This window comes from Hydra viridissima, unplaced genomic scaffold (genome assembly GCF_058129835.1).
Source record: "Hydra viridissima isolate aposymbiotic clone 2 unplaced genomic scaffold, HvirCarnegie_v1 scaffold_8, whole genome shotgun sequence".
NCBI lineage: Eukaryota > Metazoa > Cnidaria > Hydrozoa > Anthoathecata > Hydridae > Hydra > Hydra viridissima.
In genome coordinates, this window is record NW_028324307.1 from 2,389,428 (window position 1) to 2,417,386 (window position 27,959).

General features: G+C 27.9%; 1 protein-coding gene and 1 pseudogene across 3 annotated transcripts; one reads left to right on the top strand and one right to left on the bottom strand.

The window, feature by feature from the left end:
- The first annotated feature begins 50 nt into the window (after nt 1–50).
- Nucleotides 51–26,012, top strand: LOC145197229 (activating signal cointegrator 1 complex subunit 3-like). 3 transcript variants are annotated; one of them, XM_090095359.1, is made up of 31 exons: nt 51–344; nt 551–596; nt 698–1,437; nt 1,950–2,050; nt 2,797–2,929; nt 3,025–3,150; nt 4,207–4,407; nt 7,616–7,756; nt 8,430–8,594; nt 8,761–9,009; nt 9,148–9,282; nt 9,387–9,578; nt 9,710–9,934; nt 11,169–11,288; nt 15,979–16,143; nt 16,280–16,366; nt 16,455–16,631; nt 16,946–17,171; nt 18,339–18,592; nt 18,681–19,070; nt 19,185–19,270; nt 21,500–21,812; nt 21,918–22,181; nt 22,615–22,752; nt 22,848–23,101; nt 23,264–23,501; nt 23,595–23,785; nt 23,901–24,239; nt 24,440–24,557; nt 25,138–25,326; nt 25,484–26,012. In XM_090095359.1, the coding sequence occupies exons 1-31, from the start codon at nt 162–164 to the stop codon at nt 25,736–25,738; spliced, it is 6,441 nt and encodes a 2,146-aa protein (XP_089951485.1). In that variant the 5' UTR covers nt 51–161; the 3' UTR covers nt 25,739–26,012. The 3 variants fall into 3 exon arrangements, with proteins under 3 accessions (XP_089951485.1, XP_089951486.1, XP_089951487.1); XM_090095360.1 differs by lacking the exons at nt 51–344; nt 551–596; nt 698–1,437; ... (2 more) ...; nt 3,025–3,150; nt 4,207–4,407 and having other exon boundaries at nt 9,148–9,290; XM_090095361.1 differs by lacking the exons at nt 51–344; nt 551–596; nt 698–1,437; ... (9 more) ...; nt 9,710–9,934; nt 11,169–11,288 and having other exon boundaries at nt 16,022–16,111.
- On the bottom strand, nt 12,878–15,143 carry LOC149884497 (uncharacterized; annotated as a pseudogene).
- Nucleotides 26,013–27,959: the final 1,947 nt, after the last annotated feature.

Below are 27,959 nucleotides of genomic sequence, written 5' to 3' on the forward strand. Positions count from 1 at the left end.
GATTTAATTAAGTTTTTACCGATTTTGTCTGGAAAATAAAATGAAAATAAGAGTTATTTTGATTATTGATTTTTTTAATTTTCTTCATCTTATTTTTGTTCATGTTACTTAATTACAAAAGTCAATAAAGAACATTAATTACTTGAATTGAGAATCAAGTGATGGTGGATTTACCTCGTTTCACAAGTTCTCTCAAGGCTGCAGCTTTAGAATGGAATTCACCGTTGGTTCAAGTAAAGTTGCGTGAAGAACTGCAACTAAAGCGCAAAGTTACAAAGTTAACATGTGGATTGACTTGGAAAGAATTAAAAATTGCAGTTGATAAAAGTAGTTCTGACAAGAAAGTATAACATGTTAATACTATATATATATATATATATATATATATATATATATATATATATATATATATATATATATATATATATATATATATGTATATATATATATATATATGTATATATATTCTAACATTCTTTTTTAATATGCAAAGAATCAATAATCTTTATAAAATTCATCTAATAAAATTGGTATTATTGCATTTTTTTAGGCTCATTTTTTGTTGCATGATTTGTTAGGCTGTGCTAAAGAAATGGGTAACTGCACCTAGTGTCTGTGGAATCTTGTTTTCTGCTGTTCTCATTTAATTCTTGGTCATTCTCTTTTTTAATTCTGTTTTTGTATTTATCTGTTTTAGTTAGCCAGGATACTACTCAAGAAGCTTTAGAGGAGTCATCAGCATTTCTTTTTGATACCCTCAAAGATGCAAAAAAAATTACATCATTAGAATCAGTGAAACTTCAGCAGATGTTTGGGCCATTTCCTGCCATGCTAGCTACAAAGGCTTTTGAATGTGTTCTACAGTTATCCAATATAATATCAAAGGTGTCCGTTGAAAATTTAAATACCATTGAATCCAATCAAAGATTTTTTGGGCATAACATAGAACTAGATTTTGATTATTTTGACCTGAACTTTGAGGAGTTGTACGAGAAATGTGAAAAGGAAAGTAAAACTGTTGCTCCTGCGGACTCATTTGTTCAACATTTTCAGGATAAACTTATATTGCATCAAAATGTTGATCTTAAAAAGTCTACTTGTCAAAATAATCTCAGTGCTTCTTGGTTAGAGCAGCAATGTGAATCTTATGTTAAATCAAATCCTGGTTCCATTTGCTCTACTGATTTGGCATCAGCAATATTTGAAATCTTAGTTTCACCAAAATCAAACGATGAGATACAAAATGAATTATTTGACTTAGTTGGTTTTGATGCATTTGATTTGATACTTAGTCTTTTAGAAAAAAGACAAGATATTATAACTGTTGGCTTAGAAAAAAAAAAAGAGTTAAGTATTGGGAGTAATAGAGAAATTCAGTATATTGATCCAACACGTAAACTTCGTAAGCCTTTGGTTGGTTCACAAGTAACAATACAGGTAACTAAATTTTTTCATTTTTTCTACTGTCAATTAAACTATGATCATCATTACATTTAGTTTCTTGTAAGCTTTTTTGAATATGAGTTCCAGCTTCTAGACAATTTTCAGTTCCTTGAAATATGATATATTTAACTCTAATAAAGAAAGTAATTAACTCGAAATCAACAACTCATACCCAATGAAATAAAATTTCCTGCTTTTCAGCAATAATATTTTTAGTAAGATAATTTGAAACTTTGTGTTTGTAACATCCTGTGATTCCCATATTATAGTTTTAGAAAGTTTAATATAAGGCGTAATTTAACTTAACATAAGTGTAGGATAAGAAATCTGTTAACCATTATGTTGTTTTAAAGTATTACCTTTGAATGCATAAAATGGTCTTGTTTTTGGTTGTTAAAGTTAGTAAATTTTTTTGAAAATTTTTAAGATTTTTTTTTCATCTCTGATTTTTAGTAGTAAATTATTAATTGATGTAAATTTATCAAGAAATTAAAAATTTATTTCAGAGTGAGCTTGAAAAGGATTTTGTAAAAAAAATGCATAAAGATGAACGAAGGTTGTTGCGCAAAGATCCCGATTTATACAAGGAATTATTTAACCACAATTGGTATTTTTTAATTACCATCTTGTTTTTCTTGCTTGCACGATCCGATTATCTAAAAGCCTCCTTATGATTTCATAGTTAGTTAAATCAATCCATATCAATATCCTGCTATTAGTTTTCTATTCTTAAAGCTTAATCGTACTTAAGTAGCTTTGAAGATTTATAATTTATTTACTTTTAGGGCACAGATATTTAGAGCAGGGAATATCAGTTATTATACTCCATGTTCTAAATACCCAAGAGAAAAATCCAAGAGAAACAACATTTCAAGAATCTTTTTACTATGTTTATAAACCTCAGAGTAAATTTAACTAAATTACTCCAAAATAATTACAATGAATATAATAATTACAATTAATATAATTAGTCAAAAAATTAATTTTACCAAAAAAAACAATATAAAGCAGGTTTTAATTTAAGCTTATGGTTGTTTTTCACTGAAATCAATTTATCATCTAGTATTATGATTAAATTGATTGGATCTGGGAAAAAATATGAAATGAGATTTTCTTGGGTGATTTTAGGTATTTTTCTGAGTATGTCTCAACTTTCTCAACTTACTTATCTCAAGGTTTATTTGCACTCTGGTTTTTACTTACCTTACTTACCTCAAGGTTTATTTTTTCAAATCTCATTTATTTTGTTCAAATCACAGCTGTTTTGCATCTATTAAAATAAAGTTCAGTAAATGGACAAATAATAGGAGTTAGAAAATTTATGAAAACTTAAGTAAAATACTTTCATTTCAGTAATGAACTTGAAAATATCCAATCGCAACCTTTATTTAAACGTGAAACCACCAACTTTTCTCAACAATATCCTTTTGTCTTTGATGAGTTTGCCATTAAAAAGCATACCTCTTCTTTCGTCGGTGGAGCCAAGGTGAGTTTAGAGTTTCAAATGAAATGATTTGTTAACAAATTATTATGTGTAGTTTATTTAATTTTTTTTAATTATGTTTAAATATCTTTTTTTAGATTTTACTTCCAGAATCAGCAACAAAAATCAGTACCAAACAGTATGAAGAAATAGGTATTCCTGCATCAATACCTAAGTTACCTGACCATTTAAATGTATTTATAGAGACAAAAAATCTTGATGAGGCAAGTGGTTTATTATTGTGCTTTGTGGCTGGTTAATTGTTGAGGCTTTTAGTGACATCTATATGATTGCCTTATTTTGATATTTTTTATTCTTACTATCATTTATTAGGATTGTAAATTTACTGGCTTTTTGATTTACTGGAATATCTGCTAATAAAAATTAAATTACAGTAATTTTATATAGCAGTAAATTTTTGAATATCAATAAATTAATACAGATTAAGAGATTTAGCGCCAATTTTAATAATTTTTTACTTTTTTTCACAAATCTTGAATAGTTCAATGTCTTATCTCCTAACCAAGGTCTAATTTTAGTGCAAAATAGTCCAGCTCCTAAAAATTCTTTTCAGTATCAACACTTGTTGAATGTTGTATGTATGTATGTATGTATGTATGTATGTATGTATGTATGTATGTATGTATGTATGTATGTATGTATGTATGTATGTATGTATGTATGTATGTATGTATGTATGTATGTATGTATGTATGTATGTATGTATGTACTTCTCTTATAATTTTCTTTTTGATAGTACTCTAACTCTTTTTTACAGCTTCTTTCAGATCTTTAGCGTTCTTTTCTTTTAAAACCAATATTCCCTGAGTGCAAAATGAGACTACATCTATGCTATTTCAAAAATTTTATTTACAGTTGTCAAGTTTACTCAAGTGTTAAGTTTAACAGAAAAATGCATTTATTGCTAACATTGTAATTTTATGACAAGTAGATATGCTTACTTTATTTACCATTAAATTATAACACATTGTTTTGTATATCTAAAAAAAAGCCAGCAAATAATAATTAAAGCAATGCATAGATAATAAAAAATCATAAATTACTGGTAAATTTTTGTAAAATAAAAATTCAAACTTAAATTAGCGATTACATTTTATCATAAAAATTGTATATTATCATATGAATCGTATATGCTCTCATTCTTGTTGTGGTTTTTTGCTTGTTTTTCTTTTACTATTTAAGAATCCTAATTACAATTTTCATACGTTTCTTTTCCAGATTATATTATAACGATTTTTAAGTAGCAATTTTTTTTATAGGTTGGACAAATTGTGTTTCGCAACATAAAAAAATTAAATCGAATTCAAAGCATTGTTTTTGATGCTGCTTACAACACAAATGAAAATTTGTTGGTTTCAGCACCAACTGGAGCAGGTAAAACAAATATAGCGTTACTGACTGTGACCCATGTAATAAAACAAAACATGCAAATGGGGGTTGTCATGAAGGATGCTTTTAAGGTATAAGTTAGCAATACATAATATTGAAAATTTGTCTTAAAATTTTATGCAAAAAAAAAAAACAACAATAAAACATTAGAAACCAAATGTTGAGAGTATAAATCAAGTTACTAAATTGTTTAATGGTTGATAGCTGTTACTCAGTTTTTTAAAAAAATATTAATTTATCTTATTAAAAGAAGATTACTTTGTCTTTAATTAAACCTCCTTATGCCAACATTTTGCTATAAAAATCATTATCTTATAAAAATAACAACTGGAGAGAATAGGTTATCACTTTAGATGATTTCTAGAGTATATTTACTTCTAGACATAAATATATGTATTAGCAAATACAAAAGACTTAGAAACTGCATCAATGAACTTTTCAAGGACCTTAACAGATTTATTTATTTTGCAAGAACTATTTATCTAGTATTGTGTGTGATGCTTAATTTACTTAGGAATTTGCTTAAATATTTTTATGATTTTACGAAGAGATGGTATAAAAACAAATATTTTATTTTTTACCCTCAAAATTACCATGTGAAATAAGCTCGATGCTATGTATTTTTTAAGGGAGGCTGGAACCAAAGCTCTATGTTGAGAGTTAAAGCACTTTTGAGTGCTTTTATTTGTTTTTTTTTTTTTCCAAAACAAGATCAAGTCATGAAAAGGTCAAGGTAAAGAAATGTCAGTTAACCTGAAAAAACAACATAAATATAATATAATATAACAAATATAAACAAGTGTAAAAAAAAAAAAAAAAAATTAACTCAGAATATAGTTCATTATAGAAATTTTTTGAAAAGCATTATCCATTTGTAATAACCATCATCATAAAAACATAACGATCACAATAATAATAATAATAATAATAATAATAATAATAATAATAATAATAATAATAATAATAATAATAATAATAATAATAATAATAATAATAATAATAATAATAATAATAATAATAATAATAATCATACTAATCATAATAATCATAATAATAGTTATAATAATAATAATAATAATAATAATAATAATAATAATAATAATAATAATAATAATAATAATAATAATAATAATAATAATAATAATAATAATAATAATAATAATAATAATAATCATAATAATAATAATAATCATAATGATAATAATCATAATGATATAATAATCATAATAATATAATAATCATAATAATCATAATCATAAAAATCATAAAGCATAATCCATTTGTAAGTTAAAGACAAAGTTTGTTTTTTAAATAAGACAATTGATGGTTAATGGAGCTGTTAAACGGATTAGTTACTGGATTTGTATTTTTATTTTTAATACATTTGGTTTCCCTTCTATGTTTTTATTATTGCAAATTTTTGTTTAATTATGTTTGTGTTATGTCAGTTATCAATGTATTAAATTAATCAGTATGTAAATACATAATATATATGTGTGTTGGATGTTTGTAAGTAAAAAAAAAAAACAATTTTTTCTTTCTCTCTTTTTCTTTCTGGAAGCATGGTGCCTGGCTGGGCCTCATACATTTTGTATGAAAACATATGGGATACGATCTGTTTTCATCATTTTATATGGACTTGTTTAATTTTTTCATAGTTGTTCTTTATCCAGAACATTTTTTAGCCAGTTTCAACCCATAAAAGATAAAAGTTAACACAACAACTTATAAATTATTACAAAGATAATTTTTTATATATTTTTGTGTTAACTCTTAGCTACTCGTGTGCCATGCTAAGAGGGGCAGCAGTACAAAAGACGTAAGCGTGTTTTATATATAAGCTCTTCTCTCTTCACTTCATATATTTAAGGATATTATCAGGTGTACAATCTTTATTAAATTCATATAATAAATATTATAAAATGCATCAAAAATCAAGAATGGCATGGTAATCAAATCAAATGAATTATCTGATAGTGGTGAGGAAGAAGAAGATTAAGTGGGTGCTCAACAAAAACAAAGTGATGATACAAAATGGTATATAAATGAACCAAATGCAATTGTTTGTGTGCAGCAATACAATATCATGCGTTTTTGATCTGTGCCCATGCTTTGAAATTTTATTCAGGCTGAGGTATTCACGAATTATTTCACACTGAATATTTTGAAACTGGCCTTGATTGTATGGACCAAATGGTTACCCATTATTCATCAAAATGGCCAACCAAATTATGAACTTATGCGTTCTTTTGCAATATGCTAGATGTTATAGTTTTAGCGCCATTTTGCATTTTTATGGAAAACAATAGATTTGGTAAACATGATTCAAGACTTACATTTCTATCTAAACTATCAGAGACATTTCAACAATAGGTACTTTCAAACAATAAACATTGAATGAATAATAATCATGTCATCAAAAATTTACCATCTCAAATGGGTTGCTCAAATCATTTTTAGTGAACCTGTCCAACTTCTTGGAAATACATTGCCAACTCAAACAAGTGGACTTGAGACGAAGGAAAGAGAGACTGTAAACTTTGTTTACAAGGAGGTGACAGTTTGCGTTGCATTACTTAATTTTTTTTTGTTTGAAATGCTCAAATTCAGTGTGTCAGCAACATTCAAAAGTTGCATACGCTTGCCTTAATTTCAGTTTTAATAACTAATGAACCAAGTTTGTTTCGTATTTCATCATAAAGTTCATTGTAATCATTATTCTTCAAACAAAATTGAAATATTTCCAAATTCATGAATCAATAAACAAAAAATCAAAAATCTATATAGAAGTGTTTTTTTTCCTCAGAACTCAAAATCATTAAAAAAAATTTTTTCAGGTGTATAGGTAACTAAGTATGTGTTAAAACTAATAAGAATGTTTGAAATTTTGAAAATTGAGAACTTTGCCTATTTGTGTAGAAAAATTGTGTGAATGTAAGTCTTTTTCCCATATAAATACATGTAAATGCATTAGGCTCCAGCCTGGCACCATGTGTCCAAACTAAAGTAGACTTTCAAAACAGTGCCATCTAGGAGATTTCATCACTTAGTGAACTAGGGTGTGATGAATGAAATAACAGCCAATAAAATTTTAGAAAATTACCCAGAAGCACATGTTGCTAAGTTGAATAGAAATATATCAAATTTGCTCTTAGAGTCAAAAAAAGGTCTCTTTCTTACATTTTTATTTACAAAGGATCCTAACATTTTCCTTACATAAGGTTCATGTATCCCACAGAGGGTTAAACACAAAAAAGTTTGAATTTTATTTTTTTTTAGATTGTTTATGTAGCTCCAATGAAGGCTTTAGCTGCTGAAATGACAGAAACATTTGGCAAAAGACTTCAGCCATTGGGTATTATAGTCCGTGAACTGACTGGTGACATGCAGTTAACAAAGAAAGAAATTCAAGAAACCCAGGTCATTAACTATAAACCATTTTGATAAAATTTTAATAGTTGTTAAATACTTATTCTAATTTTATTTTCTTGTTTGCCAAAGTAAATGAGGTTTTTTTAATTTTTTTAGTTTTAATAAGCATAAAAACTAAATGATGGTTTTACTTCTTATCTTAAATTATTTATTACTTATTATATATATTTATTATTAACCCAACGCCACTAAACTTGATCCTAACCTCCATATACCTTTCCACACAACTCTATAACCCATACATTATATATTATGTATTATATATTATGTATTAGATACCTAGCTGGTATTCTTTGCTGGTATTGTGTTTTTAAACATTAAAAATGCTAATTTAACAATTCATTTCAATTCAAATTCTCAACCATCTATTATAACATCTGTTTTCCAAAATTGGTGATATCTCTCTAAAATTTATATTTGTATCAAATTCGTAACGAAAACCACTTTCCTACACAAATGCAGTTAGTAATAGATTAAAAAAAAAAGCTGATAAAAAACTGATAAAAAAAAGAAAGCAAGTAATAACTGTTAAAAAGTCTAAAAAATAAACCTTGATTTAGAAAAAAAAAGACATGTCTTTTTAAAAAAATCAACTCATAAAAATAAGGTTTTTGTATAAAGTTAGTTGCATTAAGTTGCTTTTTTTATTTTAAAATTCTAGATATTAGTAACCACTCCAGAAAAATGGGATGTAGTTACTCGAAAAGGCTTTAGTGATGTTGCTTTATCACAGCTTGTTAAGCTTCTTATAATTGATGAAGTTCACTTACTTCATGATGACCGTGGTGCTGTTTTGGAAGCTCTTGTTGCTCGAACATTAAGGCAGGTATGTATTACCAATATAGCTTGAAAATTGCAATTAGTTGCAATATATAATTGTGTTAGTGAAAGATTTATAAAAACAGGTATTGCCTTTTTTGCTTTTAATTATTTTTATCTTTGTATTCTTTCAATTAAATATCTAAGATGAATTGCTGAAAGTGTTTTTTAAGGTCGAGTCTACACAGAGCATGATACGAATTGTCGGATTATCTGCTACTTTACCCAACTATATTGATGTAGCAAAATTTCTTAATGTAAATCCCTTTAAAGGTCTATTTTATTTTGATGGTCGTTTTCGCCCAGTTCCTCTTTGCCAAACTTTCATTGGGATACGAGCAACAAGTTTCTTGCAGTTTACTAAGGATATGAACGAGGTTTGTTACAACAAAGTTTTGGAAAATGTGCGTAATGGTAAACAGGTAAGCAGCTATGATTTTGCGACTAGTTTTAACATTAATTGTATATTTATGGGTTTTTTGTTTTGTTTTTTAGCTTAACAGTTTACTTTATATACAAGAATGTTTATTTTATAAGTAGATAATTAAAATTTGTTTAAGGTCATGGTGTTTGTCCACGCAAGAACTGCTACTGTAAAAACTGCAATGACATTGCGTGAAATGGCAAGCAATCAAAATGATATTGCTGAATTTGAACCAGACAAAAATGCTCAATATGCAATAATGGAGAAGAAAGTAAATAGGTTCATATTCGCATTTGACTTTATAATTGAAAGGAGAAATGCTAAAGTAAAATACTTTTTCAGTAATTTTTTTAGTTAAAAAAATTTAATTTATAGGTGATGCGGTCAAGAAACAAGCAGTTGAGGGAAATGTTTCCAGATGGTTTTGGCATCCACCATGCTGGAATGTTGCGTCAAGATAGAAATATGGTTGAAGAATTATTTTCTAAAGGGTTTATTAAAGTACTTGTGTGTACTGCAACTTTAGCATGGGGAGTTAATCTTCCTGCACATGCAGTTATTATAAAGGTTTTTCTTTTTATGTTTTATGAATTGGTTAGTTTTTTTTGTTTGTTTGTTTTTTAGTTGGTTTTTTTTATTTTTTTTTCTTCTAAATATTTAACAAAAAAAAAAAACTACAGAATTTTCATATAATAAAGGGAACAGAGGTTTATGATGCAAAAAAAGGTACCTTTGTGGATATTGGTATCCTTGATGTTCTTCAAATATTTGGAAGAGCTGGTCGTCCTCAATTTGATAGCAGTGGGCATGGTTTTATTATCTCAAAATATGACAAACTTTCCCATTATTTGCAACTACTGACTCAACAAGTTCCAATTGAAAGTCAGTTTGTAAACAAGCTTACAGATAATTTAAATGCTGAGGTAAAAAGGTTTCATTTATGTAACCAATCTTACAATTAAGTATTTTTCAACTATAATAGTAACAAATAATTAATGCTGTGATATTTTTACTAATCCCTTAGGGCTTATGTTATTTCTTCCCTGAGTCTTGACCAATCTTTACAAATACAAATTTAAAAAAATGCTAATTACTGCTGAAACAAAGGTTGACAAAAATGTTACATTAATAATAATTACATTAACAAATATCAAAAAGTGTTTACATTAATTAATATTTTACATTAATGGATAATTAGTCTGTAAATTGCACGTTAGAGAATGTTTTAACCTGTTTGTACCATCTGATGTACGAAAGACTATTGCCAAATGAAGGGCACACTCAACAAAAGCATGTGGAGTTACCTGATTTTGATAAAAATATATATTAAATGTATTAATAAAAAATAATTTGATAAAAATATATATTTAATATAATAATATAAATATGGATTTTAAAGTTATCAAAAATACTGAAAAAAAAAAAAAAGAATAAAAAGTAGTTGTTCTACAAATTGTTAAGTTTTTGCAAATAGTAAGTTGTATGTAATAATAAGAAATATTAATCAATTATTTTGTAACAAAAAAGTTTTTCGCTAATCTAGATTATATTAGTATGCTTTGGGTTTTTCAAGAGAATTTCAGGTTTATATAAAAATGTTTAAACTCTTTAAGTTCTTAGCTTAATCTAAAAATCATGTTTAAAAACCACACCTGCTTTGAAAAAGATAAAAGTTATTCTAACTTTGATCAAAAAAAGAATTCAAAATGCAAACAAAATTTTTTTGTAATAAAAGTTAGTTTTAATCAGTTAATTGGCAAAAAAATTAAACAAAATTATCCTCTTAAATTTAAACAATTCTTTAGTGTTTTAAAACGTTTTATTGTTTTATTTAATACTATACTATATTATTGAATTAACTATATTATTGAATTAACTATATTATTGAATTTACTATATTATTGAATTTACTATATTATTGAATTTACTATATTATTGAAATATTAAAATCTACTATGAAGAGGTAAAAGATTAGTAAAAGCCAAGGTTCAAAATGGGGATTGCAAGGAAACTGTCTAAAATGTTTTCACTTAGTAGGTACTGGTAGGTACTTTCACTTAGTAGGTATTTGGACAATATTTTTGGAAAGGGAATTTGATGGCAGGATGCAAACTACAAAATATTTTGTGTAGATTGATGTTTTTTTTTTTTTTTTAGGTTTCCCTTGGGACTGTGACAAACTTGGATGAAGCAGTTAAATGGTTAAGTTATACTTACATGTATGTTCGAATGAGAATCAATCCTCTTGTTTATGGAATAAACTATAGAGAAAAAGAAGTATGTTTTCGTACAATGCATAACCTTTGTTATCATAACAAAAATAATAAAAACTGTTTTATATAAAGATGCGGTCTTTAAAACAAATCTGTATGCTCATTTAACATTACATCATTTAACATTACATCACTTAAAAAAACATTTAATAAAAAGGAAATTATATATATATATATATATATATATATATATATATATATATATATATATATATATATATTAGGGTCCGTCAAAAAAAAAGAAAGTTAAAATTGAACATGGTTTCTTTTATTGTGAATTTAAATGTTAGTAAGACCCCTGGAAAATTTCAGACTCAGGTATACTGCTAAGCCTTCCACTTTGGACTTATTGAAAATCCATTTATCAAAAACTAATTTTCCTCAAAACGGAAATTTCCTCTTATCTAATTTCTTAGATCTTACAGCAAACTAAGTTGCATAAAATTAAAACATAAGCAATCTTATTATTATTTCTTTATTTTGATAATTCAATAAAACAAGTATTTTATTGGGTTCAAAAAATCGCATTTCTTCCAAATATATCTTTGGTAGTGAAAAGATTAAACCATCATGCTACTATTTAAGATCTTTAAAACAAGATTTAATCTTTGTTATTTTGAATTTTTGTCTATGGCTTGCAACAGCTAAAAGATTTGATTGCTTGTCAATTTCATGCCCAAAAGACCCTGAAAAATCCTGGCCAAGTTTAATTCCCCTTTCTGCACAGTCATTAGAGTTTAGTCACATAGAAAGTTAAAGTTGGTTACTGATCCCCAAGCCAAACAATGCTGAGTTGAACAAGGTATTTATAATTTCCTCGAAGAAAGAAATGATCATCAAAGCTAGTTTGGAGAAATGACAGTGCTTTAGAAGCATGGAATATAATTTAAAGATTTAGTTTTATACTAATATCTTAAATATTTAACAAAAAAATCATGGTACCACTCACCTTGATTGACAAAAAAGTCCTTGGCTCTTCTTAAAAAACACAGATAGGCATTTTATATCATTTTTGTGAAAAATGATATAAAATGCCCATCTGTTTTTTTTTTACTCTGTGATTGTAATTTCTGTTTTATTTTGTTTGTTTATTTGATTTTAATTCATCTAATAGATTAGATGAAATAAGATCGAATAAATTAAATGCTCTTGCTATAACAACAACATTACATACCACCTAGTTTTTTTTTACTTTCTTAAAGTTCTATTTGTTTTGTAGCATTTTAAAAATAAATTGTCAAGCAACATTAAGGAATAAATTGACTAAATCAACTTTTAGTCAACTTAGCCGATTTTAAAAATGTATTAGTTGATTTTGGTCGACTTTGAAAAATACATTAATCAATTTAGTTGCCACTCGTAACAGCACTTATATATATATATATATATATATATATATATATATATATATATATATATATATATATATATATATTAGGGTGGTTCAAAAATAGGTCATGTCAAAAATTTGAAAAGAGCCCTAGCTTGACCCCAAAATAGTACTTAAAATTTTTTACAAAAATTTTTTTGATCATTGGAAAGGTCCCCACAAAGGGCAAAAGGGTCAATTTTTGCCCCGTCTTAAGAAAAACTTTACCCCGCTTGTGGGACCCTTAAATTTTAACCAATTTTAAAAAAAAATTATCCAATAACATGGTAATGAGTTATACAACTTAAGTTTAAGGGGCTCTTTTCATAAATATTTTTTTAAGTAACTTTCAGAAGAATGATAAAACATTGAAAATCATCAAAACATAAAATGTTTTTTTAAAAAAAATAAGTATTTGTTTGAATACAATAAAAAAAAACTTTACTAATACAAAACAGAGATTGCTGAACAAGCTGAACAAGCTCCGCTCTAAGAAACCATTCAGTGTAAAAAATGGAAAGAAACTTTGTCATTTCAGTGATTTCATCCTTGCTCTCTTCATTGATTTTAGGGATTTTTTCCATAAGTAGAAACAGTTTTAGGTAAAATAAACTTTTACCCATGAATCTGGCATGATGAACAGCTCCAGGATTGTGAAGTTTAAACCTGTCAGTGTGTCAGCCAATTCTTGATAATCTTTACGAAACTTTCCATCCTAAACAAATTTTTTTTCCTAAGTTATAATAACTTAAATTACTTACTACAAATTTGTAAAACTGGAAAATTATATGTGAAGTACTACTTTGCTATACTATTTTTTGGAAATAAGAAGAGATAATTAGATTTTAAATTAATTTATAAAGCTATTATTACTCACCTTCTTAAAAACTTTAGTGCTAGTTATATATCTGCAAAATTGAATAGCACTCAGCCTTTGTTCATTAATCCAGGAATCAACAGGAGTTGATAATCTTTTTAAATCTTGATTTTCAGTATCTAGATCATTCCAATGGTTCTTAAGAAGTTTAAATAATTTATTTTCTGGTCATGAAGTATGACTACTTGGATAAAGCTCCCAAAAATGGGTTGAAAAACATGACGCTCAAAAATATGATGTCGACATGCAGTTAATAACATAGGATGCTGTAAGTGCACAATGATTCTGCTACAAGCTCCTTTTGCTTTACCTGTGTTGGCGCTAGTGGTATCAAAGCAAAGACACTGAACTTTATCCTCCAATCCAAAGTCAGAAATAAGTTCTTCTATAGCTTCTTTTTGATGTTCTCCAGAACCTGAGTTGATTACTGGAATTCCAAGTAACTCGGTTTGTCCTTTAATCCTAGCAAGAACAGCTAACCTATCTTTTGAAAACTGTTTTCCTTCAGTAAGTTCTTTCACAATTTTTCCATCAAAATGAATTGTTATCAGAGAATTTGAAGATTTAGAAATGCTTTTTATATGGTCTCTGATTTCATTTGCACCCATTACCAAAGCATTCTCTGCTGCTCTGTATGATGAAGATTTAGAGAATACAAACTCAGACATGCATCCTCCAGAATTGACAATAATACTGCTAAGAATTGCTGTATGTTGATGTGGAGTTAGACCCTCTCCAACTGCTGTGTGAGCAGTACGGTGCAAGATATCCTTTGGTAGGTTGACAGAATTTGTAAGATCAATATATGACTCAATTTCAAATTCACTATCACTTGAATTGCTTTTATTGGTATTAAAAGAACTTAATGAATTTTCAGAATCAGTATCTGATACATTGTTTAATTTATTATAACTACATTTAGATTTATACTTTCTTTATAATGAATATTGAAATCTCTTATCCAATCCCCCTAACTTTCCTTTCCTTTCCTCTAATTGGTCTTTAAGAAAAGCTATGTCTTCCTCTTTGTCATTTTGGTTTCTCAACGTATCTTTTCTTACTTTTTCAATCATATTTAGTGGGTTTTCTCCGATCCAGAAAACCTTTTTCATATTTTCTTTAAAGTTCTTTCTTTTTTTAACTTCAGCAGCGTTGTTTCTTTTGCTTAGGCTTTTCAGCTTCATCCAGTCTTGCACCATTTTTGTGACCTTGATCTTATAAAATGAAATTATTATTATTAAATGCTTATAAAAACTTAAAAATATATTTTAGTGTTTTGATAAGGTTATACAGTTTGATCTATCATTACCTTAGCTTCTGAGTTGTAATTACTTCAAATCCACCACGTGTCCATGGAACTACAAGTTTAGATATTATGCAGCAATGTAACTGACTGGTAGGACAATTTGGTGAGAATGATCCACTTTGGACATCCTACAATAAAACTCAGTTTAGATTTTCTCAGAAAGTTGTAGTATTGAAGAATTTCTTGTGTAGTAGCAAATTTGTTGTTAGGAATAGTACAATTTATTTTTCCCACTAAAAAAGTATCATCAACTCTTTCAATTTTCTTTTCGGGTGGCATCATATAAATTATTAATATTTTATGTTAGTCTAAAATTAAATGTTTACATATAAGTATGTTAGATGAAATAATAAGATTATATTTTAATTTTGAAAATGAAATATTTATTTTTTATTTTATTTAAAATCTTTTTTATTCTTTATTCAAAACAAAAATTGTTCAGCAAAAAAAGTTATGTTTTCAAATATTAAATTATACAAAAAAATTGAAATGTATGATATTTTGAAAATACCCACTAAAAACCCGCTTTTTGCTGAAAAAATGAAATTCTTTGAATGTTTATTTTTGAAAAGAGCCCCTTAAACATAAGTTGTATAACTCATTACCATGTTATTGGATAGTTTTTTTTTTTTTAATGGTTGAAGTTTAAGGGTCCCACAAGCGGGGTAAAGTTTTCCTTAAAATGGGGCAAAAATTGACCCTTTTGCCCTCTTTGGGAACCTTTCCAATGATCAAAAAAATTTTTGTAAAAAATTTTAAGTACTATTTTGGGTCAAGGCAGATCATAAGCTAGGGCTCTTTTCAAATTTTTGACATGACCTATTTTTGAACCACCCTAATATATATATATATATATATATATATATATATATATATATATATATATATATATATATATATATATATATATATATATATATATATATATATACATATATACATATACATATGTATGTATGTATACATACATATATATATATGTATGTATGTATGTATGTATGTATGTATGTATGTATGTATGTATGTATGTATGTATGTTTGTATGTATGTATGTATGTATGTATGTATGTAGTTTTTTTAGTTTAATTTTATGATTTATCTTAAAACAAGGTCTAAAAAGATTAAATGTAAAAAATTTCTAGGAAGATCCTCTTCTTGAAAAGCATCGTCTTGAACTTATCAAAATAAGTGCTCGAAAGCTTGACAAAGCTAAAATGATACGGTTTGAGGAGCGTACTAACTTTTTATACCCAACAAATCTTGGACGAACTGCAAGTAATTATTATATTGACTTCCCTACAATTGAGGTACAAAGCTTCTTAATTTATGCACTTTTTTTTTTTGTTTGTTTATTTAATTTTGAAAGTGAAACTTGTTTCGTGTGATGAACTTTATTTTTTTTATTGATAATTTTTATTGCAAGTAAGAAAAATGCTTTTTTAGGTAATCAATGAATTTTTTAAACCTGTTATGGATGCTGGAGAAGTTTTTGCTGTTGTTTCCAAAGCTCATGAGTTTAGTCAAATCAAAGTGAGGGGTCATCCACAAAGTTTGAGTAGCTTAAATCTTTAATCTTTTGTTGTTTATCTAGGTTTGCACTTACTCTGTTTTTATTTAGGTTCGTGAAGATGAAGTAGTAGAATTGGAACATCATTTGCATGATTCTTGTGTCACTCCTGTCAAAGGTGGTACAGAAACTGAGTATGGGAAAGTTAATATACTGCTTCAAACATTTGTATCTAAAGCACAATTGGAAAGTTTTTCATTAATATCAGACATGTCATATGTTGCTCAGGTGATTACATTTTAAATAGCTATAATGTTATAAATAGATATAATAAAAAAATTATTTTAACAATAAGTGTCAGTAATTTAATATAATACTAAAATCTCTTTTCTAATTTTTAAAATATTTTTTATTAATTTCAAGCATAACCATAAAAATCTTATATCAATCAACAAACACTCAAAAAATAAACAAATATAAAACTCTCCAGTCTTTTTTATTAATAGTCCTTTTTGTTTTCATGAAAGTTTCTTGCAAGAGTAAATTTTTTTTTTGACGCTCATTTAAAGTTTTTCCCAAAAATTTTTCTTGCTCACATTTAGAATTCCACACGAATTGTGCGAGCTCTATTTGAGATATCTTTACAAAACAGTTGGGCTGTAATGGCAAAGCGTTTGCTGACTTTATCAAAGGTTGTGGAAAAACAGCTGTGGGAATGGGAACATCCCCTTAAACAATTGGAAGGATTGAAGTATGAGGTGTTAGTGAAACTTGAAAGTAAAAAACTAACAGTGGATATGATGAGAGAAATGAATGCAAAAGAAATAGGTATTTTCGGTTTAAATAAATTTCCTAAATATTTATTGTAGGGAAATTAAACTGTCGGAGAATAATTTTGCCAACATTTTTCTTTTTTAAAATTGAAAAAAATATTCAAGTAGTATGATGCAAAAAATTAAAGTAAAATGTTTCACTTACTCCAAATCTTTGTGCTAATCACTCACTGTAATAAATTAAAAAGACTTTTTGGCTTCAAAGTTGCATTATAATTAGATACATATCATAATTAGATATATGTCATATATCTAATGATAATTTAGGTTATATTATAATTTTATTATTAGATATATATCATATATCTAATGATAATGTGGGTTAATTTATATCTAATGATATAAAAGTCTAATCATATATTATATATTATTAGACTTTTCTTAAACTGATTTTTTGTGATGGGTTATGTTTACCTAGTGGGTTTTAGAGAGTTAAGGTATAAAAAAGAGAATTTTAAACTTAAATGTAATTAATTTTAAACTTTAATTTTTAATTTAATTAAAAATACAATGATAATTAATTTTTTAAAAATACAATGGTGTTTTGAAAAAAAAAATTTTTTTTTTTTTTTTGAAACAAAAAAATCTCTGAAAAAATAAGTTACTCTTAGTAGAAAAATTAGTAACCAACTTTTTTTCCAACTTTTTTTTTTATGCAAAAAGGAGATCAAATATAATTATTTAACTATTACATTATGCTCTTTTCATCTTGTTAGCATGATCTATATACATTTGTAATGCTCTATTGATTCTAATAATAAATCTTCCAATCATTTTTAGTCATCTGCAATGATGGATTGAATTAGTTTTTGTGCTTTTTAGTAGATGCTGATTATCAACTTCTGGTTTTTAGAAATTAGGCAATTTACTTCTACAACTATATGTTTTTTATGTTGCATTTTTGAAAATTTAAAGAAATATTGCAATCATTATTAATGATTTTCATAATTCACTTTACTCAAATATTAATACCTTCAATAAAATGAAGACTTAGATTTTCAGTTCATAACCCTATTAATTTACAGTTTCTAATAACATCCCATTATTGTTCAACCTTACATGAAGTAAATTTATTTTTAATTTTCTCTCTTTAATGAGTTTTTAAATTTTGATGCTGTTTTAGATTTAAAATGATGTCCTTTAATGTTGCATTTTTTAATAGGTTTAATTGTTAATCATGTCAATATGGGATCAACCCTAAAGTCATATGCTTTCCAGATTCCCCGTGTACAGCTTGGTGCATCTATACACCCAATTACACGAACTGTGTTACGTTTAAATTTAAAAGTGATTCCAGATTTTGAATGGAATGACAAGTACCATGGTAAAGTAGCTGAACCATGGTGGATATGGGTGGAAGATCCTGACACTGACAACATTTATCATTCAGAATATTTCTTGCTTACTAAAAAATCTGTATGCCTTATACTTAAATTTTAATTTAGGTAAATCTTTTTAGTGAAATAGTTTTCGCTCATGCATAATTATTTGGCACAATTTTTAGGTCAAACAAAAAGAAGAGCTATCTTTAGTTTTTACAATTCCTATATTTGAACCCCTTCCACCACAATATTATGTACGTGCTGTATCTGATCGTTGGTTGCACTCTGAGTCAGTTGTTGCTATAAGTTTTAAACATCTCATATTACCTAATCATCATCCTCCTCATACAGAGCTGTTAAACCTACAACCCTTGCCAGTCACAGTTTTACGCAATTCTCAACTTGAGATGTTATACAATTTTTCACATTTCAACCCTATTCAGACTCAATTGTTTCATACCTTATACTACAGTGACAGCAGTGTGCTTCTTGGTGCCCCAACTGGCAGTGGTAAAACAATTGCTGCTGAACTGGCGTTGTTTAGAGTATTTAGAGAATATCCAAAAGCTAAAGTATGGCTTATATTTTGTTAAAATCAAATTTTTTTGAATTTTGAATTTTTGTTTGTTTAAAAAAAAGAAATTTTTATAAATAAATTTAAATTAGATGTATATATATTTTTTAAGTCTGTTTACATTGCACCTCTTAAAGCTTTGGTAAGTGAAAGAATGGCTGATTGGAAAATAAGACTTGAACAAAAACTGAAGAAAAGGTAAGTTGTCTGCTGTAAATTTTTTCTTAAAAAGTAAACTTTTAATTTCAAAATTTTAATTGTAATGTAAAACACACTGTTTTTTTTGTGTGTGAGTGTGTGCGTTTATATGTTTTTAAATAATATTATAAATACTATAGTTTAAACATCAATACTATTCTTGTTTCAAATGAAGTCGCTTTACATATATTAAGAAAATAACAATTTCTTTAATTTCATCAAAATATTTGTCGCAATTCTAAATGAAAACATAGTGTGTAATAATTTTTTAAAGTATTAATGAAAAATAATTATTTGTGGCATAAAGAAATTTTTTCTTTGAAATATAGTCTGCCTCTACTTCAATAGATTTTGTGCAACATTTTTTTATTATTTCTATTTCATCATTATGAGTAAGTTCTGGTCTGCAAAATATCCATCCATGGCTGCAATAACTTACCAGTGAGGAATTTCCTCAGGTTTAAAAATAGTTCATAGTCACTGGAGGCTAAATCTGGTGAATGCAGTGCATGAATGTGGATGGTCAATCAATCTGTATGTTAATTCATTGATTTTAGCCATTGCCAAAACGCTTTTGTGAGCAGTTGCACTGTCTTGATGAAAAATGATTTTTTTTTCTTTGCTAACCCCTGTTCTAAGCTTATGAATTTTTTCATCCAGTTGATTCAAAAGGCTTGTATAATGTTTAGAATTGATTTTGTTGATTATCTTCTTTCTGGATCAATCAACAAATTCCTTTGTAATCCCAAAAAACTGTTGCTGATGGAACATTCGTAACCTTCTTTAGTACTCATCCACCAACTTATCTATTGTTATAGTTGTTGTTTTGGTTCAAGTGTATGGTTGTGAATCCAAGTTTCATAAACAGCTATGAAGTTAAAACAGTTATGACAAAACCATTTTTTTTTGCTTCAATCAACCTTGAGAAACAAGCATTTAAAAGCATTTTTTTGATTTATTGAAAGTAAAAGTAGAACCTTTCTAACACAAAGCTTTTACATCTTTATCTATTTGTATAAAATATGATCCAGCTGGTCTTTTGAGATATCTACAGCCTGAGCTATTTTACAAACTCTCAATATTTGATCATCTAACACCATATCATGGACTTTTTGAATGATATTTGGTGTTTTGACAGCTTTGGATGTTCAATGTGTGGGGATTATCTTCAAGGTGTATTTTCTTGTTGAAGTTGAGTAACCTAGTTGTATACTGTTGCAAGTGAAGTTAAGGAGCCCTTATCACATCTAATAATTGGTCATGAATTTGTGTTGTATTTACACCATTTCAACATAAGAATTCAATTACTGAGTGATGTTTGATTTTTTTCCATAGTAAAAAAATACAATGACAAGTCAATACTACTTGACTTGTTACAAAGAGTGAATTGACACAGCTAAATGAATGTTCACATGAAAATTCATATAAAAGTTCTACTAACAAAAAAAAAAAAAAAAAAAAGGCAGATTTATCAACTCCATTTATGTGTTATTTTAAAATTGTGGGTCTGTCTGCATAGATTTTCTCTTTTTTTAAAACTGCAAACAAAAAGCAATAATTATTTTTGTTTTTAATATATCCTGAATGTATTTAAGCCACTATATAGCCCTAAATGTATGGAGATGCTTTGCTGGGCATGTTACAGGAAGGATTAATAAGATTAATGGATCAAAACCAGTTGCATGGGATTCTTGTTCATCATGCAAAGTCAAGTTGCATAAAATTATTTCCAGATGGGAATTACCAATTTCAACAAGATAATGATGTAACAAAGTATATGTTTAAAAAAAACATCCTAATAAAAATGATTCTAAGCCTCTATTCTAGAGGCTTAGAATCATTGTTATTAACAAGGCTTGTTGATAATATGCCTTAGAGAATTGAAGCAGTCCTTGCTCAAAAGGTGCTAATACCAAGTACTAATTTAAGAGATTTTGTTCTAAATAAAATGATTGAAGATGATAATATAATGTAATAACTCTACCAACAATGGTTTTGTACTATATATATATATCTGTAAATACTTTTGTATTTGTTAAAGCAACATTACCTTAGAAAATATGTTTTTTCAACAAAAAAAAACTTGTTTTTTTTTGTTCTCACAAGTTTTAATTTTTTAGTATAACCATGATTATTATATATTAGTGTTTTAAGTATTTGTAATATACATATGTATGTATAGATTTATAAATAATCTCTTTAAAAACAACTGTCTGCTTTTTTCTTTAGGGTTGTTGAGCTAACTGGTGATGTTACTCCAGATATAAAATCCATAGGTGCTGCAGATGTTATTGTGACAACACCTGAAAAATGGGATGGTATAAGTCGAAGCTGGCAGACACGTCAGTATGTAAAAGATGTTGCTTTGATAATCATAGATGAAATTCACTTATTGGGTGGTGGCAGAGGACCTGTCTTAGAAGTTATAGTATCAAGAACCAATTTTATTTCAAGTCATACTTCTAAAAAGTGTCGTGTAGTTGGACTTTCAACAGCTCTTGCCAATGCAAAAGACTTAGCTGATTGGCTTGGAATAGGTCAGGTATGGGAACTATCATTGTAATCAATCATCTTTTTGTACTTCTTTTTTTTCCTAAGCAAAAAATATATTAGGATATAAAAAGATATAAATTTTTCTTGGTGATAGGAAGGATTGTTTAATTTTCGACCTTCTGTTCGGCCTGTCCCTCTTGAGGTACACATAGCTGGCTATCCTGGAAAACACTATTGTCCACGTATGGCCACAATGAATAAACCTTGTTTTAAAGGGATACAAACACACTCTCCTGAAAAACCTGTACTGATTTTTGTTTCTTCAAGACGTCAAACACGACTAACTGCATTAGATTTGATTGCATATTTGGCTGGTGAAAACCAGCCTAAGCAGTGGATGAAGATGTCAGAGCAAGAGGTATAGTTGGTTTCAAATTTATATATGAAATCTTTCAATGATTTAATGTATTTACCTATTCAACTTTAACACTACTATTCAAGATTCAATGTTAGCATGTTTAAAACTGTTATAATTTAAATGTGAAAATCTGTCATTTTATATATTATACACTAATAATAATCCTATTATTAAAAATGATAGTAATACTGCAAACAGCAAATTAACAAATGATTTATATTCTTTTTTTTAAATGTTTCACATTCTTTGTTGCAGAGACCATGTTTTAGGAAATCTCTAAAAACCTTTTTTTTTTCAAACATTTGTTTTGAGATTTTTTTAATATTTTTTTCTTTTTTTGCTGCTATTTACAAATGAAGTATTTCATTTGTAAAGAATGCAATATATTGAAAAAACAATTAAATAAATGTATATTACATTTTTTGGATGACAGATGAACGACCTGATAAGCACAGTTCACGATCAAAACTTAAAGTTAACTCTTTCGTTTGGTATCGGTCTTCATCATGCAGGACTTCATGAGAGAGATCGAAAGATTGCTGAAGAGCTCTTTGTTAACCAGAAAATACAGGTATCACTTTGAAATACACTTCTTGATTATCATAATAACAATAAATAAACTTTGTAATTAAATTGTTATAATTGTATCTATATATTATTTCAAAGGTACTGATAGCAACATCAACTCTGGCTTGGGGGGTAAACTTTCCTGCACACTTTGTAATTGTCAAAGGAACAGAATATTATGATGGAAAGACAAAACGTTACATAGATTTTCCAATAACAGATGTCTTACAAATGATGGGTAGAGCTGGCCGCCCTCAATTTGATGATCATGGTGTTGCTCTTATTTTAGTCCAAGATATTAAGAAGAATTTCTATAAAAGATTTTTGTATGAACCTTTTCCTGTTGAGTCAAAGTGAGTAGAGAACATTTAAATGCTCTTTATAAACATGTCAAGCAACCACATTGTAACCACATGTCAAGCAACCACATTGTAACCACATTCACATTGTACTGTGTATCAATGGTTATTTATTTTAAGTTCTAGTTTTTAGTAGGACAATTATTTGTTTTTAAGCTTATTGGAAGTACTTCCTGACCATTTAAATGCTGAAATTGTTGCCAGTACTATCACTTCAAAGCAAGATGCTATGGACTACATGACTTGGACTTACCTTTTCAGACGCATACTTATGAATCCTACATACTATGGTTTAGAGGATGCAAATCATAATTCAATAAACGCATTCTTATCAAAAAATATTGAAAAGGCAATTTACGAACTACAGAGTTCGTATTGTGTAGAAGTAAAGGAGGTGATTTGAGTTGTTTCTGTTAATATTGAGTTGGTTTCCTACAAGCTCATAATATTAAGTTTAGTTTCTATGTGAAAAGTAATTTTTCTACAGGATGATAACACTTTAGAAGCAACAATACTTGGTCGAATTTCTTCTTACTATTATCTTAGTCATTTATCTATGAGAATGTTTAAGTCTCGTCTTCATGGAGAACTTAGAATTGAAGATGTACTGCAGGTTTTATGCGACGCCCAAGAATATGACCAACTACCTGTCAGACACAATGAAGACAAATTGAATGGGTATTGTTGTTCTTGGTTTTCATTTGTTATTATTAGTTGCTTGGTTAAGGTTTTTTTTAAATTATTTTTCAATGCAGATGTTGAATAATGTAATGAGTTTAGTTATTTGGTTTAGCGAACTAGCTGAAAAAGTGCCATTGCAAGTGAACAAGTATACCTTGGATAGTCCGCATACCAAAACCCACCTTCTTTTACAAGCACATTTCTCGCGAGTTAGACTTCCTATTGCTGATTACATTACTGATACCAAATCAGTTCATGATCAAGCTATTCGTATTTTGCAAGCAATGATTGATCTTTGTGCTGATGAAGGCTACTTAGTAACTGTTCTGCAGATTATTATTTTAATGCAAATGATAGTGCAAGGCTGTTGGCATCATGATAGCTCCATATTGATGCTTCCAAATATCACTAGCAACATGTTACCCTTGTTTAAAATAGTTCCAAAGATGCAGTCAGTGCAACTGTCCTTGTTATATTATATTATATATATGAGTGTGTGTGTGTGTAATGTAATGTAATGTAATGTAATGTAATGTAATGTAATGTAATGTATGTAATGTATGTGATGTAATGTAATGTATGTTTGCATATATGCATGTGTTGGTATGTATTTGTACTCTTACCTTTTATTTTTTTATTACTCTTACTTAGATCAGACAAGCCTCACCAAATATTGAGTGTCCCGGAATTAATTGATTTATGCGGTAAAAACCCCAAGATACTGCATAGTATGATCGGAAATGTCTTAAAATCAAGCGAAATTGATAAAGTAAAAATAATTTGTTGTTGGTTTTTAACTTGTAATTGCAAAAATTCTAATAATTTTATGTTAATATTATCTTTTTATTTGTCTTTCACTTAGCTTGGTTATTTTTTTTTAACGCGAACTGTTGCTTGAATAGTGATCGTGCGAATATATCGCATAAATGCTCGAAAAGTAACTTTGCGCGCGCAGTTTTATTAACAGCTTCCCTAAGTTGTTCTCCTTCTAAGACATTTTCCATGACTACGCAAGGTAACTGGAATTACTGCTTGATTTTTTATTGAATGTAATTAGCTTTTAGTCTAAGTTTGGTCTCTGGTTTATTCTTGTACACTCATTTTTTCAAATATCTCCAAAGAATAAAATCGAGTTAAATTTGGCGAACGCAATGGCCAAATTAAGTTACTTCTCGTTCTTGCGCAATACAACTTTTCGTTTGTAATTTCCTTAGTTTTTTCTACACAATTTTGAAAACAAAAAAAAATGTAATTCAAATATATATATAGATTACTCAAATCCCTTCGTTCCTTTTGCGTTACCCCTTTGTTTTACATTTGGTCGAAACATATTTGCTTTATTTTTTTAGATTTACGAAGTTTTGTCCGTCTTGCCGATAGTAAATATAAAAATCTCTTTATATGATGACCGAAATAAGGATGAAAAGTCATTTGACCTAAAAGAAGTCAATCGCGACCAACGTGCTTGGTTTCCGATTGAAACCGGTTGCGAATACGCTTTGAAAATCAATGTTCAGAGACATCAACTAAATACTAAGGTTTATCTTTTTCTGATTTGTTTGATTAAATAAAATCCAGCTTCTTAACTGTTTAACATCCAAGCATCATCAGCATTAAAACAAATAGTTTTTTGTTGTTGTTGTTGCATAATTAACATAATAAGACAAGAGTTATCGTTTTATCATTTTATTTTAGCGAGCGGCGTCGAAAGCTTACGCTCCATTATTTTCTAAATCGAAAGACGAAGGCTGGTTCTTTTTGTTGGGTGAAATCGACTGTAAAGATATACTAGCACTTAAAAGAGTTTCTTTTATACAAAAAGAATCCACAGTAACACTTGGGTTTTATGCGCCTGAAGAGCGTGGACATAAGATTTTTACATTATATTTAATGAGTGATAGCTATCTTGGTTTGGACCAACAATATGACTTATTTTTTGATGTTCAATAAATGAAATAGTATTATTTATATGAAATTCCTAAAGTTTTGATAAAGATCAACTTTTTTTCTTATTTTATGCTCTTGTTACAATGAATCGTCTTCTTCCACTTCTTTTGCAGCGCTCAATTCATAGGTGGTTTCTTTGTTTATAATATCGATTGGTGTTTGCAAACAACCTAAAACAACCTAAAACAACCTAAAGCATAAATGGAAGCTGCTCAATTTTTTCGAGTAGCTCTTTTGTATAGAGAAAATAAATTAGAATAAATTATAACGAATCAAATGTTTTTTTTGTTGTTGTTTTTTTAATTAAAAAAAAAATTAAAAAAGAAATAAATAGTTTGCTTGGATGAAAAAGATTAATATTAAAAAGTTTTGATATTCATTATCTTGATTTTTATAAGTCAAGTGAAGCTTGAAGGTCAATAGAAGTACAGCGTTGGATGTAAGTACCAACCATGACCTACTCTTCTACAGGCCTTACAATCGCCCAATTTTAAACAAAAAACTGGAGGCCATTTTTGCATATGTATGTTAAGCAAAAATGAGAAATTCAACAAGTTCAATTTTTGACACTTACGAAGGAATCAATATTTGTTCAGGAAAGTTTCGACTTTCGTAAAATACTCTCTGATGCAATATTTATATTGATTTTGATATCGAAAAACCACACAAATAAAGAAAAAAAAAGTTGCAAAAAAAATCTTTTAAAGCAATAAATTACAAATGGCCATGCCAAAAAAAAAGGAGTATTTAATAAGCAGAAATTATTTAATAATAGCACACACACACACACACAGCCTTGCACTATCATTTTTAAATAAATAGAAACTATGCTGTTCATAACTAACAAAATATATAAATAAGAAAATAAATTCCAATTTTAAACAAAAATTAGCAGTATATTTAAAGAAACGGAAATTCATCTGCATTGATATTGTATTTTTTAAACATTTAACACGAAGAACCTCACTTTTTGAAAATTTAACAATAAGATCCTAGTTTCATGAGTTTCTGCTTTGTTTTTTTCGCTGCTCTTGGTTGCTTTGGTGCTTTCGTTGTGTAAATAAACGGCGTTAAAAGAATATTAGATGTAAATCTCTCAAGTTTTTTTTTTTAATTTATTTGTTATCACATTAAATGAATAAAAGTCAGAAATGACTATTAATACGTTGCACAGTGACAAACTTTATTTTTTTTCCCTTCGACAAACTTTATTTTTTTTTACTTCATGAAACAGTGTTTGAATAAAATCCCCATTTACAATCAGTAGATAACTTTAAGTCACCGCTAATAATTGTCTCTGTGTTCCAAGTTCTAATGCATTACGTTTTGTATCAAAAAAATCCCCTTTCAATTCTTATAACACAACTTGCAATGCAAATTCAAACCATATTCACATTTTTTGGTTAAGAGTTCTTCATTTGTGAAAGATTATTTAACACTTTCGTACTTTCAAAACTCAATAATCAACCACATTTATCACGCAGATCACCAGGATCTGCAATAAAGGAATCAATGTCGATACCGACTTACAACACCTTAGATATCTTACCACTAACATTTTAAAGGACTAGTTGAAATTTGATATAATTAATTCCACCAGACCCTTACTTGAGTTTTCTGAACATTTTTTCCGATTGATCAGTTGTGAACTTTCCAAAAATGACATACTAGTGGTTTAAGCTTATTAAGTAGTTACTTAGATTTACATGACAAGTGTGTGACGAGGTATTTGCTGTGTCCTTCCCTCTTGCCATTTGGTCATGTAAGAAAAATCTATCATCATCATCATCAACAGAAGACACGCAAGTTGTTATTGGATCTCTTATACGTACAACTATATACAGAGATCTGAGATTAGCAATTTTCTAAAATTTTCTAAATTCTGACAAGAACAGTGCTGTATCACCAGCTTTCTAGATTTCCGGGCGCGTTTTAAGAGCATTTAATGTTTCTATGCAAAACTTTTTAAGGAGACAGACACCTTTTTGACACAATTTGTCTCTCAACTGCCTTATTGAAACATTCAATTTTTATTGGTGCAACTGTTTTCTAATTTAAAAAGCTTTTTAATGTTGATCTACTTTGAAATTTTTGTTTTGTTTTTTCTGAAAAAAACAATATTTTTTTCTGTATCTTATCAACACACCTATTATTTCAAACTGTATATATTAGTACACCTACTATTTCTAAATATTTTCATGGTAAGAACAAAATCAAATAACAA

What these genes read in the sequence shown, in the direction of transcription:
- LOC145197229 (XM_090095359.1), top strand. Translation starts at nt 162, where the DNA reads ATGGTGGATTTACCTCGTTTCACAAGTTCTCTCAAGGCTGCAGCTTTA. An exon ending in ATGTGCGTAATGGTAAACAG is followed by an intron (nt 9,010 to 9,147) that starts GTAAGCAGCTAT and finishes AATTTGTTTAAG; the next exon opens with GTCATGGTGTTTGTCCACGC. An exon ending in TAAACTATAGAGAAAAAGAA is followed by an intron (nt 11,289 to 15,978) that starts GTATGTTTTCGT and finishes AAAAATTTCTAG; the next exon opens with GAAGATCCTCTTCTTGAAAA.